At 27.4% G+C, this 12,967-nt stretch overlaps 2 protein-coding genes across 3 annotated transcripts; both read right to left on the bottom strand.

Moving 5' to 3' along the window:
* Positions 1-1,057: 1,057 nt before the first annotated feature.
* Positions 1,058-3,565, bottom strand: LOC130664752 (transcriptional repressor CTCFL-like). The gene is made up of 4 exons (XM_057464833.1): positions 3,285-3,565; positions 2,217-3,194; positions 2,024-2,144; positions 1,058-1,742 (listed from the first exon to the last, which is right to left on the bottom strand). The coding sequence occupies exons 1-4, from the start codon at positions 3,351-3,353 to the stop codon at positions 1,180-1,182; spliced, it is 1,731 nt and encodes a 576-aa protein (XP_057320816.1). The 5' UTR covers positions 3,354-3,565; the 3' UTR covers positions 1,058-1,179.
* A 3,061-nt stretch (positions 3,566-6,626) lies between these two features.
* On the bottom strand, positions 6,627-10,819 carry LOC130664742 (zinc finger protein 679-like). Of its 2 annotated transcripts, XM_057464823.1 has the most exons (5): positions 10,650-10,819; positions 10,198-10,534; positions 9,065-9,919; positions 8,865-8,978; positions 6,627-7,617 (listed from the first exon to the last, which is right to left on the bottom strand). In XM_057464823.1, the coding sequence occupies exons 2-5, from the start codon at positions 10,216-10,218 to the stop codon at positions 6,988-6,990; spliced, it is 1,620 nt and encodes a 539-aa protein (XP_057320806.1). In that variant the 5' UTR covers positions 10,219-10,534; positions 10,650-10,819; the 3' UTR covers positions 6,627-6,987. The 2 variants fall into 2 exon arrangements, with proteins under 2 accessions (XP_057320806.1, XP_057320804.1); XM_057464821.1 differs by having other exon boundaries at positions 10,198-10,819.
* Positions 10,820-12,967: the final 2,148 nt, after the last annotated feature.

Genomic DNA, 12,967 nt, shown 5'->3' with positions numbered 1-12,967 from the left:
TTTAGGGTGGTCGTTAAAAATTAAATTATCTCAGGCGCTCTATAAAAAGCTTCTTTTTAGTGAAAAAATACTTAGGGAATTTGGTTTTTTCTTTTAAAGTAAAAAGAACACGTGTCGCAGGACAATCAAAGTTCATTTTTTGATACAATCGCGGTTTTTTTTAAATACCTCATGAAATATGCAGATTAAAGGAAAAAATTATAGGAACAATTTTGTAGGAAATTAAATTTTTAACAAAAAAGGTAGTATTCATTTTTTAAATAAAATGTGTATTTATGAAGATATTTTGAAAGAACTTTTTGTAGATCTGATGAATTGAGAGTTTTAAGAATTACAAATTTTGAAAATAACATTTTTCTAAGTCTATAAAAACTACAACAAGCATTAATGATTAATATGCTACGAGTTACGTAGTTGTCTATATTTAAGGAAAAGCGTTATTTTTGACATTCGTTATCCTTAAAATGCTAAATTGATAAGATCTAAAAAAGTTTTTTTAAAAATATCTTCATAAATACACATTTTATAAAAAAATGAATATTGCTTTTTTTGTCAAGAATTTAAATTCCTACGAAATTGTTCCTATGATTTTTTCCTTTAATCTACATATTTCATGAGATATTTAAAAAAAATCGCGATTGTATCGAAAAATGAACTTTGATGGTCCTGCGACACGTGTTCTTTTTACTTAAAAAGAAAAAACCAAATTCCCCAAGTATTTTTTCACTAAAAAGAAGCTTTTTATAGAGCGCCTGAGATAATTTAATTTTTAACGACCACCCTACTTATTTTATTGCTAAAAATTGAAAAAAAAAAATTTTAAAAGCCAAAAATGCATTAAGCTTAAATTATATGCCCTTTTACATTTCAAAAATAATTTTTTAAATTTTTAGCATTAAAATATGTTCCCAAAACAACAATTGATAATAATAAAAAATGATAAACTCTTTGGATTTAGGGAGCTCTCAAGAGCCGAAAGGGCGTATAAAAATATAAATAACTCTTCTTAAAATTAGTAACTCGATATAATATTAATACTCATTAATATTAATATTCATCAGATTTTTAATCAAAATTTAATTATTTGATAAGATAATTATTGAACTTGATTAGAAATTACAGATAGAATCCAGCTCTTTTCATCTCAAACTTAATGCCAAATAATTCTTAAATTAAATATTATAGAATATGATGATTAATTATGTGCTTTTCTAAAAACACTTTTTGGACAAATTGTTTCCCACAATCATAACAAATGTATATCTTTGGATTATCATGCTTGCTCACATGATTTTTAAACGTAATTGACGATGTTGATGTGTAAAAACATAGTTTACAACGGTAGATATGTTTTATTCTATGCATGTTTTTATGTTGATTTAAAGCGTGCATATTGGAAAATGTCATTTTACAACGTTTACACTTCAATGACGCATTAGATGGAGACAGCTTGTGTGCAATAAACATATGGTGGTTCAAATTAGATGAAGTGATGAACTTTGATTGACAAACATCACACTCGAATGGTCTTTCGCCGCTATGTCTTTTTATATGGCATTGAAGACTGTAAGAATAACGAGTAGTGAATGGACAGTCCAGGCACTTGAAAGGACGTTCCTCTAAATGAACTGCCATATGACGCTTTAAATTTCCTAATTGAGTTGCTACGTAGGTACATTTTCGACATTCGAATCCTTCGGCCGCATTATTTTGATCTGAATATTCATTTTTTTTTTGTTTTTCTGTAACATATAATTAAAATACGGATGTTAATTTCTTAATAGTATATTACATACCTAGGCCAGTAAAATAAGAAAAGTCTCAGATCACATGTTATTGTTGGCTGAGGCTGACAAACATGTTTGTGGTCTGTGGCTTTCTTTTTTACTGGCCAAGGTGCGTATACTATTTTTCTGCTCGACGGAGCCGGAAAGTTGCAACTTCGTTCAGGACAGCGGCCCAAAAGTTGCCACTTTCCAGTCGGAGGGCAGAAAAGTAAATATACAGAATGTCAAATACTTACTTTTCGATATTTTCGATGATTTTATTTTTAGTTTTTTTGTCTCTGACAAACTAGATTCCTGAGAGTCAGACTTAGGAATAATGTCAGTGGTACATTTTTTCGGTTTTGATTTTCGACTCGCCTGGAATTAATTTTTAAAAATTAAAATCAAAATTACTTAATATTATTTGAAAGTTATTTATATAAAATTTACTTGTTTAGTTGATGATAATTTCGGTGATTTTATCTTTTCTATTAAAACTTTGGGCTGCAAATCACGAGTCTCAATACTAACCGTGTTCTCATTATTTACTTCGTGTGTATTAATTGAATTACCCTCAATATTTTCTATGCTTAAATTATCAACAGTTTCGGGTTTCACTGGAATTTGCTCCGGTACTGAATTTACTGGTGAATAAGCGATTCCAGGCATTGGCATTAAAAAAGTAAAACATGGAATGAATGGAAAATAATTCATGGGCAAACAAAAGTTTGGATGTAGACCAGGAAAAATAGGAATGAATGGTAAAACATTTTGCCCCATTTGATTCATGGTAATCGGATGGTAGGAAAACGGTTGTACTTGAAATAAATTTTTGTAATAGTCAGTGTAAGAAACTGGGAACATATTAGGAATTGGAGTCGAATTAACTTGCTCTGTTGATGTTGTCGGATTCGATACTACCTGGAGATGACTATCAGTCATATTTATGTCTTTAGTCTCTACACTGGTTTTTGCAACACTATTTTCATTAGTATCTGATGTTAATTTTTGAAACTTATCATTATTAATAGTAGTACTGTTTTCTAACTGATAATTACGTCCATCATTTGAATACTCAATCTTTTTTCTTTCTTCATAATTTTCCACTATCTCCAAACTTGAATTATCTCCAATCATTTGTAAAATATCATCAGCATCCCACTCTTTATTTCCAGTAACTGAATTTAAATGATTCGTTTCAACGTGATTATTTTTCTGTGGTTGTAATTTTATACTGTCAAGATCGTATATTTTATAATCTTCAACCTCCCAACTCATTTCATTAGATGATAAATGTAAATAATTATTGTTATTCATTAGTTGAATATTTTCTTCACTAACTCTATTTACTCTCTCGTTATTTAAATAATTATCACAGCTATTGATATTTTCATGACGATGTAAAGTAGAATCATCAACTCTGGAAGGCTGTAAAAGTGTTTTAATTTTTAAAAACTCATCAACAATTGGAGTTCAAATATCTTCAACGTGAGTAATAATTATAACCTTAATTTTTACCTGATATTCTGTTCTTTTAATTTCTTCAGGTGGAAATTCATAATTGTTATGCAATAAATTGTTAGACATATTTTATGATTTACTTTATTAAATAATGAATAACAATTACTTTGTATTTTAGTTCACAATTTTTTATTTAAAATAAAAGTAAACGGTATTGTTGTTTTTAATGCTTACTTTTAATTTTCATTGATACTATTATCATTATTACAAAGAGCGGGAAACCATCAACGCCATCTTTATATATTTATAATACTGAAGTTAGCCGTCATCCAACAATTTTTTGATTGTTTTTTAAACAACAAATTATAGAAAAAAAAATAGTTAAAAAAAATGCACCTACAGTTTTTTAAATTTTCTACATGTGCGTATTTTTATTTTTATTTTAATTAAGTCGTTGGAAAAAATATTCAAAAATTTTTAACTGTCTGCTAGCTTTAGGATCATTTATATTTTTTATCTGTTTAGAAAAAAAAACTGAAACTATAAATTACAAATATGTAAAACGAGTCTGAATGTAGCAGATATTAGACAATTTATAAATTTTAAATGAATAAGTTGGTTAATTAAAATAATGAAAATGCGCGCACTGATTTTTTAATTATCTAACTGCGAATTTTTTAAATTTGTATTCCACTCACGTTTTACTTATTTATTCAAAACGTTAAAAAATTGCCAATTGTCAGCTACATTCACACTCATAAACATTAAATAGACACTTGCGTACATCAAAATTAAATAAGTATTCAAATTATTTTACTTTTGTTCACTAAATTTTTTTTTCCATTAAAAATTTAAGATTTTTATGAATTTATTCATTCTTTCTTTTAAAATTTATCATTTTTTCAAAATTAAAAAATTATTAGACGTCAGCTAACTTTAGTATCATTATTCAATGATCCTAAAGTTAGCAGACAATTAACAATTTCTTAACTTTTTTTTTCAATAAATCAATTGCAAAAAAATATACACATGTAGATTTACACATAAAATTAAAAAATCTACAAGTGCAATTTTTTAAATATTTTGTTCTTTTAAAATTTATCATCTTGTCAAAATTCAAAAATTATTAGACGCCAGCCAACTTTAGTATCATATTTACTCACCATCACCAACTAATATATATTTTTTTAACTTTCATCCATTTTAATGTCTTCTATTATGATCCTGAAATTAACAATAAACAATTTTCGGATTTTTTTTTCAACAAATCAATTACAAAAAAAATTAAAGAGATGATGCACATGTAGAAAATTCAAAAAACCACAAGTGCATTTTTTTCAAATACTTTTTTTTATAATATATTGTTTTGAAAAAAATTCAAAAAATTATTAGACGTTGGCTAACTTAAGTATCATTTTCTATTTTACATTGGAAATCTCATCGAATTAAATCAAATTTATACGTCAAATCGTAAGTGTTCATAAAAGTTATTTTTATTTTTAAAAATCTAAAAAATTTTTATATTCAAGTAAAGATATCAAGTTATTTTTAAAATACTAAAAACTATAATAACGAATCTAAACTAAGTACTCATTTATATCAAGATTACGTTTGCTAGACTTAAAATCTTATCAACTTTAAAAACTCAAAATTTTATTACTCGGAGTACATTCAATAATTGAATCAATTTATTACAAGACTGACACTCTTATTATAATTGAAATTAATTTTTATATATTTTTATTATTTTACACATAAAATTTAACGTGTTGATTTTTTTAACGCACTCTGATGTATAATTATTTATCCTCGAGTGTGGAGATTCAATTAATAAGAGATTGACAAAATGGAATCGTTTTCAAATTCCTAATATTAAATAGATACTGCTAATACTTTCAATATTGGTCCCTGAACACATTTGGCCATTTTTTGTTTGATTGTCCAGCATATCAGGATCTAAGGCTGGAATACTTGAAACCTCATCTAGATATCACGTGTTCCTTTAAACAGGCCATATATATTCTGTTAAATATCCAAGATACGAGACGCAAGGATATAGAGAATTACATGTTGGAAGCTCTCAAAAAAAAAAGAATCTTCATTTTGAAAGTTGTAACTTTTTTGTTTGTAATTCAAATTTGCTTTTGTTTTATTTTCGGTTGACTATATTGTGTAAATGCTTTTATCAACTAACTTTGTGCTGTGTAAAATAAAAATAAAATAATCAAAGATTTAATCTTAAAAATTATGACCCTGGAATTAGCAAACAATTAAAAGTTTCCGAATGTTTCGTTTAACAATTTAATTTAAAAAAAAAAAAAATATGCACATGTAACAAATTTAAGAAACTATAGGTGCAATTTTTTGAAAAATTTTTTTTTTATAATTTATCATTTTACGTCGGCTAATTTCAGTATCATCAAAAACTGTAGGCTTTTGTAATAAAATGAAGCTCAATAGCAAACTCTATTAGAAATTTAGGGAAGGAAGGAGCACAGTGGGTAGGAGGCAAAATAGGATACCCCAAAAATTCTGTAAAAGAATTTTGTTTTTTAAACACTCCAAAATCACTTTTATAAATATAATTGAGCATTATTTTGAATTTTTTTTGTTAACCTTTTTCAAAAATAGAAAACTTCAGTCGAAAAATGTTAATGACTTTTGTTGTATGATAAAAATTATTAAAAATTTTATTTTCTTCCTTTGCATTCGATAATTATATGAAATGTAATTTTTCTTTGTATAAATTACTTATAAGAAAATTTAATTTAATCAAATTTGTTTAATTTCCAAAAAAATTTTTTTTTCTCCTTTTTAGGGGGTATCCCATTTTGCCCGCAAAAAATGAATATTTTTTTTTAACGGCAGCCGAGAACGTTTTCTATTCACTTTGAATATTATAAAAATAAGATTTAACGTATTTAAATCCCCGATAACTTAGTGATTCCTTAAGTACCCCGTTTTGCCCCTCCCTCTCCTATATACCGGCCTAAATAATGTTATAAAGACATAGTAATACAAATATAAAAAAATAATCAAGTAGACAAATCATTTTTTCATTATAGTCTTAACTAAGGTACACTCTTGCTTGCCCGGTTCCCAAACCTCGAAAGTTTAAATTACTTAGGTAGAGGACCAGGTGTTAATGATAACGAGTGTGCATTGACAAAGGATTTTATGCATACAAGAATTTTAAAAAAAATAATTAAATGCAGAAACCATAAGCCCAAATGTAATTTTAACTTTAAAAGTTATTTTTTATTAAATAACTGCAAATCGACAATATGATGAAACAATAATTTTTATTGGTTATTTCTTAAAAAGCATTAAAAAATGATTATCAAAATAGTTGAATACGTAAAATATTCATATTCATTATATAAAATCAATGGTTTCAATACCAAGTATATTGAAAGTTTGCTTTATAATTTTCACTCATTAATTTTAAGATTAATCTTATTACTTTCATCAAATGTTTATTTTTTCATGAATTATTATTATTATCAAATAATGTATTGTAACTTTAAATGTAAAAATTTATTTTTTAAATTACTCTAAGTACTATTGAAATATCGATGATTTATATTAAAATTTAATATAAGTGATTCCGATTTCTCAATCTTAGTGAAATGAATGAATCCACCGACAATTCGGCACGGCTAGTTTTAAATTTTCTTGATCATCAATGATTCTTATGGGTGCAATTAAACTTCTTGTTGCATTTTATTATAACGCAAAGTTAAAACCATCAACTATAGTCTTATGACTGATTGATTAAACATGAATCTTTTAACTTTTTTGATAATGGAACACGAGTAGATTTTCTTCTGAACTGTAAACTGTGAAATTGAACCAAGTGTGTTCTCAACGATTTCTTGTGTTTCAATGACCTACCGCATTCATTGCAAACATAAAAACCACGTTTTTTGTGTACCTCAGCATGGTTTTTAAATGAAACTAACCACTTTGTCGTAAATAGACAAATCGCACATTTATAAAATTTCCCTTTTTTGTGCTCCTTTTTATGAACTCTCAAGTATTCTCGATCTGGAAAAATTTTTTGACAAACAGAACACTGGAGTATTTCATCAGACGTTGAAAGACTTTTTTCGTGACGAAGTTTGTGTTCTTTCAGAGTTATGGCTTGACTGTATTTCATCGAACAAATATCACACTCATATGGTTTCTCATTCGTGTGAGTGCGTATATGCATCATTAAGTTATATTTTGAGTAATTAACTACTGAACAATGAGGGCAACTGAAGCGGCGTTCACGCATATGAATTTTGACATGCTTTTTAAATACTGATACATATATAGTTGAATAATTGCATTCTTTGCATATGTAAAGCCCTTTACTTTCATCGAAAAATTTAAGATACTTTTTTACCTATGGAGATAAAGTATTTTTAATTTTTTATTAATAAATGTCTAGGTGAATTGAAATAATTATTATTTACGTTTAATTTAAAATCATGGCTAAATCAACTTACTCAAATGATAAATTCATAGGGATATAAACAGTAAAGTTACACTTTATAATTTAATTTTGACCATAAATTGGACGTTTCGTCCCTTTATTGGGACTTCTTCAGCAACTTGATCATATAAATGCTATCGTCTAATAAATGTTTTAGAGACATGTCATAATGTCCAATGATATAATCATTAACATTTTATGTTTTTAATTACAATAAATAAATAGCAACTTAATAGATAAAAAAAAAAAAACTCAATACATATACTCTTAATTAGTGTAAAATAATTGAAGAAGTCCCAATAAAGGGACGAAACGTTCAATTTATGATCAAAGTTAATTTCTAAACTTATTTATGATCCTAAGTCTTCAGAATATGGTTTGGAGTTAATTTCTAAAGTTTAAGGCTGGGCCACACCTAACGAAATTTCAAATTTAATATTTCTAATTATTTATTTATTTATTTTTATTTACTTGTATCACTCATCGTGTTTTACAAGACTCTACATTTATATTCTCCCTTGTACATACTTTTTTCTCGCTTCGCTTATTGTTTGTTTTGCCTATTTTACAAACTAAGTCTCTTTCACTTACTAATCGATCCTTACTTAAACTTTCAATTTTTCCGAAAGGCGCGCAAACTTTCTTGCTACTTTTGACTCTACCACTTAATTTTTGCGGCTGTGGCCTGACCTGTGCTTATGACTGTACTGCATCATTACGGTGATGCCCTGCTACCTCCCTTGTGCAATGGAGGTGCAGTGGCGTAGGAAAACCACAGAGAAAACCTAGCCAGTACAGTTTCGGTTTAGCTAACGATCAGAGACCTTCGTTCGAACCCGACGCGTGCCTAAGCGTTCACCCAGCCAAGTAGTAATCATGCTCGATGCTACTTATCTTTGGTGATCGCGCGAGTCACGTGCGTGCCAAACGGCTGCCTCAGCCGCTTTATTTCTAATTATTTATTAAATAATTATCATTACAGCGATTTTTTAAGCTTCCGACAAACAGCAGATGACGAACTTTCACGGTAGATTTTTCATTATTCGAGTCCCATAAATATTCAAAACGTAATTAGAAATCTTAAATTCGAGATTTCGTTAAGTACGGCCTTAACTTTACTGTCCATCTCTCTATGAATTTATCATATTATTATTTACCTTTCGTGTTTTATTTTTTTTTGACTTCTTTGTCAAGGAAGAATGAGGTATAGAAAAATCAGAATATGTTTCGGGAACAGTTTTGTCTTTGACCGGTAATGAATTTTGCTCTGTCTGTAATTACAATAAAATTAGTAAAACGAATTTCAAATTTTGTATACAATAATTTTTAAGAAATAGTGAGTTTATTTAAAACTTACTTGTTTAGTATCAAGTACCGGTGATGTCTTCAGTTTTATTTTCAAGTCTAATGGTTGCATATCTATAGTTAAATCTATTGGTTGCATATCATAAGTTTCATAATCAAAAGGAACTTCATAAGTCAAATTCTCTTCTGTATTTGGTTTCATTGTTAAATCTATTGGCATATCATCAGCAACAGTTTCAAAGGTGACGCTGGTTTTTGTTGCTAGTTCTGGTCCAATTTCATCATCTTTAGAATATGTAGCATTAGTCGAATCTATTCCATCAATTTTATCATTTACTTCTAATAAATTTACATTATTATTGTTTTCTTTACTCTGTGGAACTTGATCTGAAGTAATAGTTGCATTATTACTGTCATTTATTCCAGTTACGAAACCATAATAAGGAATTAATTTTGAATCATTAGTTAGAAAATAAAGACTTGGTTTCAAATTAGGAATCATTGGATTAGAAGGCATAATATTCTGTTCAAATGGATTTATGGGTATCATGAAACCTTGAGCTAATTGATTTTGAAATGGATTGTTGTTATTGAGAGAAAAAACTGGGACTTCATTTGGCGGTAGAATATAATTAACTTGATGCGCTGGATCTACTGTCGTATTTAATAATACCCTTCGTTGATCGTCATCTAATGAATTGTTAATAATCTTATTTTTATTTGTTAAAATATCATTATTACTATTGGTCATTTTATTGTCGCACATCTGGATTGAGTTATTAATATTTGGTTTTTTTATTCCATTGTCATTATATCCGATAACTTTGTCATCAACACTTTTTGCCTTGCAGAAATTATTATTTCTTATTGAATTGTTATTCATTATAAACTCATTTATTCCATTTTTCTAAAACAAAATTTTAAAATTAGGTCATTGTCATGGTTGAGATACTGAAGTTAGCGGACGTCTAAAAATTTTTGAATTTTATTAAAAACTATGAATTATACAAAAAAAAAAATTTCAAAAATTGCACCTGTAACTTTCTTTATTTTCTACATACACATATTTTTATTTTTTCGTGATTGATTTGTTGAAAAAAAATCCGAAAATTGTTTATTGTCTGCTAACTTGAGAATTCTGTCATAGTTTCATTTTTTTTTTCTTTACGGACATAACCTTCTTACCTGAGCTTGTATTTCATTCATTTTAATCAACGGAAATACAGAGTTTCCGTAAAAAGAAATTATGGGATATTTTAAACTTTGGATTATTTACCGCGTAATCGGATGAATTATAGTTACTAAGTTTTATTGCACTTTATTATAATATAACAAACCTCGTTAGAGTGCTATCTTTTATTGTTGTTTTGAATGAACAAAATGGCGGAGAAGACGGCCACCACTAATGCCACTTTTAGTTCATCATTTTGTTTGATTTTTTATTTAAAATTTTCATCACTTAGTATAATGAAACAAAAAACCGAAAAATCGTCAACGAGAATTCGTAAATTTATTACCAATACTAAAAAAATAATCTATTAGTATTTGTACTGATTTAATGAGATCAATTGATGTAATTTACACTTTTTTAAATTTAGATCTGAGTCATTGAAGACTGGGCCATGACCCGTACTAACCGAACTTTTTTAATTTTACTTTAAAAAGAATAAGTTAAAGTCCTCCCAGAGAGTAAATCGGCGTCGGTTTGTAATGTTAACGTGTAGTGACGGCGTGAGATTAGACTTGTTTTTCCATAGTGGGGGTAAAAACCGACGGCGACTTACTCTCTGAGAGGACTTGAGAATTTAATTTTTTTCAAGTCCTCATTTATTCTCTCGAATTCTCCGTGAGAACAGAACTCGCAACATTATTTGAGAATTAAGGGGATACGCTACCGGACCTCTTTCTCACACTCAGAAAAATAAACGGGACTATCTTTGTTGCACTCGCTGAGTAAATGAGAATTTTAAAACAATTTTTCTCGGAGACGAATTAGAATTTTTGAAAATACGAAATTTCTACCCCTCTGTTAAGGATTTAAAAAACGCTAAAGACTCTCTATTTTAGGGTTCTAGTGTTTGTCTGTAAATTAAATTGAATTGAAAATCGGTTACCGTTACCCCTTAAAAAGAATAAATTCGAACTGAACTTTTTCAAACTGAACTTTTTATTTTGAATTCTTGCTTTATTTAAAAATTAATACTTGATAGGTGAAACTGTAAAAATTAAGATTTATTGGTGATGTATTTTTTGCTTTCTGAAATAATTCCTCTTATTTATTCATAATATAAAAATTACACTGTGAGTTATCAATTGTCGAGAATGATAAATGATCTGAGAAAAATCACAGCTCACACTGTAATTTTTAAATTCTATATCTTAAGAAGAACTCTACTATACGGAATAGTAATATTAACGATGGAAAATGTAATTTTAACTAAATTAATTTGTAAGAGAGTATTCACATATTGTAAATAAAAATTACAGTTTCGGATAGCAACTTGTAAATTTTAGTCGGTAGGTTTTACAGTTTGAAAACTTTATTTTTCAATATTTAATATTTCGCTTTTTAGTATCTCACTCACGTTAACGCAGTGACCATAAGTCGAATAGCGTCAGGGAGGCATCTTGCCCATTAGTCTAGTCGATAAGTTGAAAATGGTCGAAAATAGAGATACTGCCCTTAAAATTAGGTGCGATAGCTGATTGGATCCGGAATGACGTCTAGAAAAATGTGCCAAAAAATTGTATTAGCACATAAAAAATTGCAAAAGTTATAAACAAATTAAGATGAAAAAAAACAGGCTTTTCGTTTTTTGCCAATATTTCATAAACTATTAATATTTAAGAAATCTAACAAAATGATTCTTAAAGAGGAGGAAATTTCCAAAATAAAACTCCTACTTCCCGGATTTCTATCTCCATTATTTATAATTTTAATTTAACGCTGAAAATGGGTCTCCGCGCGACATTCTTACGTTGCGCGCGCAGCGTCAAAGGCGAGTACGACACATTAATTAATTTATTTAAGGTATTAAATATTTTTTTTTTAATTTTAAAAAATTATGGTGTATTCTGAACACTTGAAATAATTTATTCCCGTTGGAAATTTTACTTAAAGTTAATTTTTCAACAAGTTGAACGATTGTTAACTAACAAAATTTTCTCGAACTTACGTTTTCATTGTAAATGAGAAAAAATGTTTAAATAATTGTCGTATAAATTTTTCGCTTCGTGGAGCCTTTCTTACATACATACTCAACAAGATCACGCGATAAAAGTTAAAAAAATATTCATACTTTGTTTATAATAATTTTTGTACTTGAACAAAAACTGAAAAATCCAAGTAATGTTGCTAAAAAAATTTTTTTTTTTATTAATCATCATATTATCGTTCTTTCATTAGTACAAGATATCAATTGATTTGCAAGAAAATTTTTTTCCGTCATTTGTTGATAAATTTTTTATAAACAAATTGATTATTTCAATATTTTAAAAAAATTTTTTTTCACAAATTCATTCTATTAGAAATATTATGATTTTTAAATAAAAAATTTTTCCTTAATAACAATTTTTAATTGTTTATAATCGTTTTATTTATATTTCGATGGTTTAAATAATTAGTTAAGAAATTATTTTTTATCTAAAAATCATAATTGACAGTCCTCTATAAAGTAACAAAAAAAAAATTTTTTTTTATCAACAATTTCATTGTTTATTAACATACCAATTTGTTATAAACAAATTTTCAACTTTGTTATATTTTTTTTCTGAATCTTATAAAATTTACAAATACGACTACATATAACAAAGTATAGAAAAAAATTTTTTTCAATTTTTTATTGTACTTTTAAAAAATACATGCTACAAAAGTTGCAGCGGCTGCTTCATTTGTCTATTAAAAAACTAATATAACTTTTAAACTATTAGAGATACGAAAATAAACATTCTGGCC

The sequence above is a fragment of the Microplitis mediator genome, chromosome 3 (genome assembly GCF_029852145.1).
Source record: "Microplitis mediator isolate UGA2020A chromosome 3, iyMicMedi2.1, whole genome shotgun sequence".
In the NCBI taxonomy this organism is placed as follows: domain Eukaryota; kingdom Metazoa; phylum Arthropoda; class Insecta; order Hymenoptera; family Braconidae; genus Microplitis; species Microplitis mediator.
This window is presented reverse-complemented; position numbering and strand designations above follow the sequence as displayed.

Bases quoted from the DNA above. Each gene is read 5' to 3' on its own strand.
- LOC130664752 (XM_057464833.1), bottom strand. From the start codon at position 3,353: ATGTCTAACAATTTATTGCATAACAATTATGAATTTCCACCTGAAGAA. The intron at 3,195-3,284 runs GTAAAAATTAAG...ACACTTTTACAG, and splicing joins TTAAAAGAACAGAATATCAG to CCTTCCAGAGTTGATGATTC. The intron at 1,743-2,023 runs GTAAGTATTTGA...TATATGTTACAG, and splicing joins ATCATCGAAAATATCGAAAA to AAAAACAAAAAAAAAATGAA.
- LOC130664742 (XM_057464821.1), bottom strand. From the start codon at position 10,218: ATGAATGAAATACAAGCTCAG. The intron at 8,979-9,064 runs GTAAGTTTTAAA...TTGTAATTACAG, and splicing joins CGGTACTTGATACTAAACAA to ACAGAGCAAAATTCATTACC. The intron at 7,618-8,864 runs GTAAATAATAAT...TTATCTCCATAG, and splicing joins AAAAAAATAAAACACGAAAG to GTAAAAAAGTATCTTAAATT.